This window comes from Erinaceus europaeus, chromosome 21 (genome assembly GCF_950295315.1).
Source record: "Erinaceus europaeus chromosome 21, mEriEur2.1, whole genome shotgun sequence".
Classification (NCBI taxonomy): Eukaryota; Metazoa; Chordata; class Mammalia; order Eulipotyphla; family Erinaceidae; genus Erinaceus; species Erinaceus europaeus.
Genome location: NC_080182.1, coordinates 44,046,464 through 44,054,932, shown reverse-complemented (window position 1 = coordinate 44,054,932; position 8,469 = coordinate 44,046,464). Strand labels below are relative to the sequence as shown.

Here is an 8,469-nt window from a genome sequence, read left to right as displayed (position 1 = left end):
CGAGCATCTTGGTTGAGAGTCTAGATGTTCAGTGAGGGGCATCAGTGTGCAAAAGATTCTTGCAGTTAGGGCTCTCCTCAAAGTGTGAGGGGAATTTCCCACCCCACATTGAGCAAGTGATGTTATCTTACCAGTTTCCGAATTTGATCTGAGACAGGGTCTATAATCTCCCTGCCCAAGGTGTCATGTCCACGAGCATAGTTATTAGCAGCATCTTCCTTGCCTGTGATGAGCTTATCAGGGTGGAAGAGCTGGCAGAAGAGGCCGTTGCGAATTTCATCTGCAAAGGGAAATCATAGCAGCCTCTCACCACTAGCCCTCTGTAAGACTACCCAGCCTTAAGGTGTCTGTGGAGTCCCAGGACACACCCCTGGGATCTCACTGAGGTTAGAGGCCAACTCACCAATGACTGGGTTCCAGGTCTACAAACACTGCCCTTGGCACATGCTTGCCAGTGCTAGTTTCACTAAAGAAGGGGTTGAAGGAGTCCTCTCCAGCCCCAGTGGACCTGTCACTGGGCATCTGGCCATCAGGCTGGATGCCATGTTCCAAGCAGTAGAGCTCCCAGCAGGCATTACCGATCTGGACACCAGCCTGGCCAATATGGATGGAGATGCATTCACACTGTGGGAAGAAGATGCCTAAATATATTATATATATATATATATATATATATATATATATATATATATATATATTTGCTATTAAGCATGTATCTATCTATATATCTTTTTTTTTACCAAATCACTGCTCAGTTATGGTTTGTGGTGGGGGGGGAGAAATTGAATCTGGAACTTTGGAGCCTCAGGCATAAGAGTCTCTGCATAACCACTGTGTTATTTATTCCCTCTGCAGGTGAACTATTTAGGAATGATTCACACTCAGGGTTTTGGGTGGTGGTGTACCTGGTTGTGTACACAAATTAACTTGTGCAAAGAAACTGGTTCTAGGGAAACATCACAAGAGGTAAAGCAGAGATGTAGGTGTCTCTCTTTCCTTCTCCACCCACCCCTTCCTTCTCAATTTCTGTCTATCCTATCAAACAAAAGAAACAAAGAAAAATGGTCACAAGTAGGAAAAGTGAATTCATGCAGGTAAGGAGATCAGCAATAACCCTGGTAGGGAAAAAAAAAAAAAAAAGACTTCCAGGGAGGAGCTATGGTGGCCTATTCACAGAAAGTTGTCTCTTCACCAGAAAACAAATGTTGATATTATAACAAAACAGCTCAACAAATTATAGAGAACATCTGGGGTTTCTGGTAAAGAAAGGAACATTGATATTTGAAATATCAATGATTGTGTGGACTCTGGGATCAGGAGGGGAGGGAGATAAATACATTAACAGAAATGCATCATTGAGAGTGGGGATATATAGCATACTGGTTATGCAAAGAAATTCATGTCTGATCACAACCTAACCAATGCAACGATTGCCACCTCAACATGCTTCACCTCAGACTGTGTCCAGAGACTTCACGTGTGGAATGACAACCCTTCAGCTTCATTACTCGGGTGAGACCTTTCCTTTTATAGTACACTCTAATTTCATCTCAGGTGGTTCACTTTCTAACAAAGTCCCAAAACCTAGATATACACCAGTTTCTGTGAGAGAGAGCTTATGTTCACACGTATCCATAAACTACTGCAAAATATATACCTGAAAGCAGAAGTACACTAGAGTTTGCAGTGAGTACCTCCCTAACACTTCCTCTCCACTATTCCAAGCTTTGGGTCCATGATTGCTCAACAATTTGTTTGGCTTCATATGTTAACTCTCTTTTCAATCACCAGGTTACAGATGCCATCAGCATGCTGGCCAGGCTTCCCTGGATTAAAGACCCCACCAATGTGTCCTGGAGCTCTGCTTCCCCAGAGACCCACCCTACTAGGGAAAGGGAGAGGCAGCCTGGGAGTATGGACCAACCAGTCAACGCCCATGTTCAGTGGGGAAGCAATTACAGAAGCCAGACATTCTACCTTCTGCACCCCACAATGACCCTGGGTCCATGCTCCCAGAGGGATAGAGAATGGGAAAGCTATCAGGGGAGGGGGTGGGATATGGAGAGTGGGTGGTGGGAATTGTGTGGAGTTGTACCCCTCCTACCCTATGGTTTTGTTAATTAATCCTTTCTTAAATAAAAAAAATAAAATAAAAAGAAATTCATGCCTGAGGCTCTGAAGTCCCAGGTTCAGGTTCAATCTCCTGTACCACTATAAACCAGAGCTGAGCAGTGCAGCATTACTTAGACAGCAGCTACCGTATTTGCATTTGCTTTAGATCCCTCTGGTGGATATTAAAGGACCTCCTGGAAACCATTCAGGAACCTAGTGGTTTAAGAAAAAGAGTTTAAGCTGCTGTTTAGAGATGTAGAAGCCACAATCTATTGAGTGAACCCCAGAGGGCCATCCAGGAGCACTATGGAGATGAATTTTCTTCCTTCATGGCAGCCAAGAAGCTTACCAAACTCTAAGTTGTCCTAAATGTCATAGAAACCCTGGCGAATGGGATCAGACCACCCTTCAGGTAGAAAAGTGACTTTTCCTTCAAAGCAGTTCCTATTTTTAGGAATCAATCTGGAAATAGTAGGAGGTCTGGAGTACTTCTCCCCCTCCCTGCCCAACAGATTCTGTTTAAGGGACATCAGGTGTCATTAATACTACAGTACTATTTCATCCCCATTGATTAAGGCAGAACCCTGCACCATTTGCTGGCCAACAACAGAAACCAAACAGCTGGGTAAAACTAGGAAAATGCGGGTGCTGCAAAACCAAGAAATGTAATGCTGCAGTTACAGAAGAGCTGTCAGCAGAGGAAGAATTTAGCGACTGCATTGTCAGGAAATTAGAAGAAATACAAAGCTCTCAATGTTATATGGAGAAAGAGTAAGAAGGAAATCTGTGACTTTAAAGAGTCCCTTGATAGGCAAATGGAAAACTTGAAAACAGTTATAGGGGATGAAGGACACTTTGAATACATTTCAGTCTCAAATAAGTAAAGGAAGTAGACTTGCCACATACAAGAGAGAACAGAAATGGAGACAAACTAGCTATACTCTTTGAATTCAAGGTAGGAGGAGAAAAATAACCTGTAGGAAAAATGAATCAACTTTTTTATGTATTTATTTATTCCCTTTTGTTGTCCTTGTTTTATTATTGTGGTTATTATTGATACCATCATTGTTAGATAAGACAGAGAAATGTAGAGACAAGGGGAAGACAGAAAAGGGAGAGAAAGATAGACACCTGCAGACCTGCTTCACCACCAATGAATGACTCCCCTGCAGGTGGGGAGCCGGGGGCTCAAACCAGGATTTTAATGCTCGTCTTTGTGCTTTGCGCCACATGCACTTAACCCACTGTGCTACTGCCGACTCCCAAGAAGCAGCTCTTCAAGAGATTGAAGACTGTATTATGAAAGTAATATTGGGATTATGAGTGTCTCAAAAGGGGAGGGGAAAAATTAAGGGAGCAAAAACTACATTCAAAGAAATGATAATATAAAATTTCCAAATGTGGGATATAGTCAGAAGGTAGATGTTCAGGAAGGAGAGACACAACTCTCAAATTCTAAACCCAAATAGGATTACATTAAGAAACATCACTGAGAAATTATCAAAAGTAAAATTAAAAAGTGATTCTCCACACACACACATAGACACAAACACACACACACACACACACACACACACACACACAGTGTAGTCAGATTCACAGAAGACTTTCCTGCAGGAACCATGGAGGCCAGGAGAGAGTGAAGTGGCATATTCAGGATTTAAAACAATAGGGTATGAAGGACACTTTGAATTCATTCCAGTCTCAAATTTGCCAGTCTCACACATTTTATGCTAGAAGACTATCATTCAAATATGCAGGAGCAATCAAAACAGTACCAGACATACAAAAACAAAAGGAGTTTGCCATCGCCAGACTTGCTTTGCAAGAGTTACTGAAAGGAATGTCACAGAGAAATAAAAAAGGAACATTGAACTCTCAACAAAGTGATACACAGTAAAACACACCCTAGAACACAGCCAGAAAAATATGAGACAAGAAGGACTGGGTAGTGGTGCACCTCACTGAGTGCACATGTTAAATGGGCAAGGACCCAAGTTTGAGACCCTGGTTACCACTTTAAAGGGGAAAGCTTTGCAAGTGGTAAAGCAGCATTACAGGTGTCTCTCCATCTCTCTCCCTATCTCCCCATTCCTCTCAATTTCTGGCTATCTCTATCCAGTAAGTAAAGATAAAAAATAAAATATAAACATTTTAAAAAGATATGAAGCAACTTTAAAATATGAAAGGAGGAAAATAAATGGATAGATCTTGCTTGAGGAAAGAATGAGACAAGAACAGTTTTTCAAAAGATTCTTTTAGGCTGGGAAGGCAGCATAATGGTTATGCAAGAGACTTTCATGCCTGTAGCTCTGAAGTCCCAAATTCAGTCTCCAGCATCACTATAAGCCAGAGTTGAGCAGTACTCTGGTCTCTCCCATCTCTCTGTATCTTTCTCTCATAATAATTTTGTTCTTTGAAGACTGTTAGGAGTTCAGTCCTGGTGCAAGATGGTGGAGGAGCACCTAAGCGGGGGTGGGGGGGTGAGAGGTTAGAGTGTTTTGCAGAGAACTGAGAAATTTTACACATGTACCAAAAACTGTATTTACTGTTGATGAGTCAGGTGGTAGCACAGCAGGTTAAGGGCATGTGGTGTGAAGTATAAGAACTGGCCTAAGGATCCCAGTTCAAGCCCCCAGATCCCCCACCTGCAGGTGAGTTGCTTCACAGGCAATGAAGCAGGTCTGCAGGCGTCTATATTTCCCTCCCTCTATGTCTTCCCCTCCTCTCTCCATTTCTCTCTGTTCTAACAATGATGGCATCAATAACAACAACAGTATCTACAACAATAAAAAGGGGGACAAGGGAAAATAAATAATAAATTAAAACCTCTTAGATGTATTTATATAAAATCTGTGTAATGCTTTTATGTATAACGCATTCACACACATACAGTTCTCTATGTCTCTTTAAATGAAGTAATTATCTCTCTAGTATGTCAATTCTACGTGTGTTTTTTTTTTATATTTATTTTTATTTATTTATTCCCTTTTGTTGCCCTTGTTTTATTGTTGTAGTTATTATTGTTGTCATTGCTGTTGGATAGGACAGAGAGAAATGGAGAGGGGAGGGGGAAGACAGAGGGAGAGAAAGACACCTGCAGACCTGTTTCACCGCTTGTGAAGCGACACACCTGCAGGTGGGGAGCCAGGGCTTGAACCAGGATCCTTATGCGGGTCCTTGTGCTTAGCACCACCTGCGCTTAACCCGCTGTGCTACAGCCCAACTCCCGTCTGTTTTTTTTTAATCCCTTCTATATGTAATACTTTGAGGTTATTTAATTTGATATATGTGTTCAAGGACTCTTATTAGGATTTATATCTATAGCCAAATTACCTACATTTCTAAGCCAGATGGCTTAGCTTATATGTTCAATATAAAGAACTGAAACACATGGACTTGTGTAGGTTAAAAAAGCCAGACTTTGGCAAAATTATAGTGGTTATCCTTGAAGGGAGGTGGAGAGTGATAAGAGTACTGAGCTGTGGTGGTTGGTGTGGCATGGGGCTACACATGCCTTTGTAATCTTATATTTTAAACCATTTAATGACTAATAAAAATTAAAAAACAAACAAAAAAGAAAATGAATGATTCAGACCTGATTAAGTAACCAACCTTTGGGATAATCATCTTTCTGGAGGCCTCTCCTATTTCCCAAACAAGTTTTGTGAAAGACAGTTCAGAGACATGCTTTGGAAATTCAGAGATATTAATGAACTACTAGGTAAGACTAGAGACCACACCCTAGTTCTGTAGTCACAACTGATATTCAGAGTAAGGCCTATACCATTTTACAAGGAGAGAGTAGTAGCTCTTGCACCATTTCCCTCAGCATCTGGGAAAAAGCCTGGTGAGACTGAAAATGCATGCAAAATTCCTCCTTTTAGCTTTCATTCATTCTATAACTTTGTAACTTGAGTTCATCTAGTCTTTCTTTAGTCCTGTTCTTGTAGAAGAACTTTTCCTTCTCTATTTAAAACTAGCTTGAATCAGCAAACTACAGTCAAATGACTCATGGAGAAAATGCCAGATAAGCAGAAGTTAGATACATTCTAAATACTGGCAGCATATAACCTTGTGAGACACATTTTTAAGAGCATTTTCCTTTTACTACCAACACTCCTGAGGGAACAGGGATGTGTCACAAAGACTTTGCTGTTTCCTAGTAAAAAACATATTATTTATCGGAGTGAAGAAATTCTACAGTTTTTGAGAGTGTTTAATGATACCAGGAAACTACTTTCCATTTCTTGCTAAGCAAAGTCACCCATTAGTTATCAAACTCATTCCCAGTTAGCAAAGAGAATGAACAGAAAATTTATCTGTAAACACAAAAAAAATCAAAAAAAGTGTGCTGATTATAATTTGTCATAAGTTATAAGATAATTTTAGACTCCCAAATTATCACCAACAAATGTCCCATTGCATTTCTCCTTGAGCCAGAGGGTTTCAAGCTTTCAAAATTTGTGAAAAATAAAGAATTTTCCACACTAGCTAAGCTTTCTTTTCTTTTTTTAAATAATTATTTCTGTATCCCCTTTTGTTGCCCTTGTTTTATTGTTGTAGTTATTATTGTCGTTATTGATGTAGTTGTTGGATAGGACAGAGAAATGGAGAGAAGAGGGGAAGACAGAGAAGGGGAGAGAAAGATAGACACCTGCAGACCTGCTTCACCATCTGTGAATCGACTCCCCTGCAGGTGGGGGGCCGGGAGGCTCAAACTAGGATCTTTACCCAGGTCCTTGCATTTTGCAGCCATGTGCACTTAACCCACAGTGCTACCTCCCAACTCCCTCTAGCTAAGCTTTCAAAGGGCCCATTTCCATAAGTCTTCAGTTATCACAGCCTTTGAATTTTGATCCTTCTTTCCACATCCACTCCCATAAAACAGACATGGTACCCTGATCAAGTTGGCAAACTCACTGTCAATGGTGTGCTCTGCCTGTCCCATTCAGACTGTGTTTGTGTGTGTGTGGGGTGGGGGGTTGTTCTAGTGAACCCATGAGTAGGAATAGTCCATTACTACATCATGCTCTATTTTAACTAGACTTTAACTATTTCACAGCTCCAGAAAACTGGAGACAACTGAAGATCTGTTTATGGCTGTCCCCAAGGCTAGGGTTATAAAATACCTGAAAAGGTTAGTCAGGTGATATTGCAGTTAGTTAAACACATGTGGTGTGAAGCACAAGGACCAGTGTAAGGATCCTGGTTGGAGCTGCTGGCTCCCCACCTGCAGGGGAGTTGCTTCACTAGAGAAAAAGCAGGCCTGCAGGTGTCTGTCTTTCTCTCCCCCTCTATGTCTTCCCCTCATTTCTCAATTTCTCTGTCTTATCCATCAATAGCAAAATAGCAACAACAACAAAACAGGTGCAACAAAAGGGAATAAATAGTAAAAAAAAAAAAAAAAACTGAAAAGATCCTGTCATTGATACTAAGGGCTTCTTTGATGAGCTTTCTGTGGTTCCCAACTTTCTTTTATTTCCTGCAGTCTAAACTGCATCCTGCAAAGCCATGTGGCTACAGCTCTGCTCTCCTGTGCCCTCCTGGACTTTAGGCAGGTAAGCGGCACAAGGTGGAGTCAGTATAGATCTAATTTAAAAGCAGCAGCTGTCTCATCTAAAACCAATGCAACAGTTTTAATTTAGCCAGTAGGCCTCATTAGGTCTGCTGTTTCTGCTCTCCTGCCCTTTTAAAGGTCTCAGTACTCCCTAACTTGCCCCATCCAGTATGTTTTGGAGCACTCAAGTATGTTATTACAGTCAAATATTTTTGTAACTGTGTGCTAGTCTCTGAAGGAGCAACAGATAAACTATTCACTGTTAATTGTTCTTTACTAGATATTTGTAAGCCCACTATTAAATCACCAATTAAAAAAAGAATAATAGATACTGTTGTAATATTTGACACACAATTGTTTTAAAGCATAACTTATTTTAGGAAGACAAATTCAAAGATAGGTGTTTCCAATACCTCTGGGAAGTTATATCAAAATACTCAAGTTGTATATAATTTCATGCTTCTTTAAAACCCAAGAGGTTGTCAGTCCTGGTCTACTCTGCAGTTTTATAGGAAACCACCCTTTCATGCACTTGTCTTTTTTAAAACCTGGCTTAAATAGAGTGCTTCAGGCACAGACAAGTCACTGGAAGTTGCAATGAAGACTAGACAAAGCAACAGTTAATACCCTTCATAGGAGGAGTCCACTTGATGCAACTGAAGTTCTCCCCAGAGCTCTAGACACAGGTGACTCAGCAGAGAGAGCCACCACCACCCCCTGCCACAGAACTTGCAGGGGTGCTGGGCAGAGCATGCCAGAAGTACTAGCATCTCCTGTGGAAGCATAGGAGGTGTTCC

The 8,469-nt window shown here is 41.0% G+C and overlaps 1 protein-coding gene across 1 annotated transcript in view; it reads right to left on the bottom strand.

Annotated features, from left to right (window-relative positions):
• Positions 1-522, bottom strand: part of LOC103127983 (tubulin alpha-4A chain-like) — a 7,049-nt gene extending 6,527 nt beyond the window's left edge. The window contains exons 1-2 of the mRNA XM_016195123.2: positions 411-522; positions 132-280 (exon numbers count right to left, since the gene is read on the bottom strand). Coding sequence (XP_016050609.2) covers positions 132-280; positions 411-522 — 261 coding nt within the window. The remainder of the gene's footprint in view (positions 1-131; positions 281-410) is intronic.
• Between the last annotated feature and the right edge of the window lie 7,947 nt (positions 523-8,469).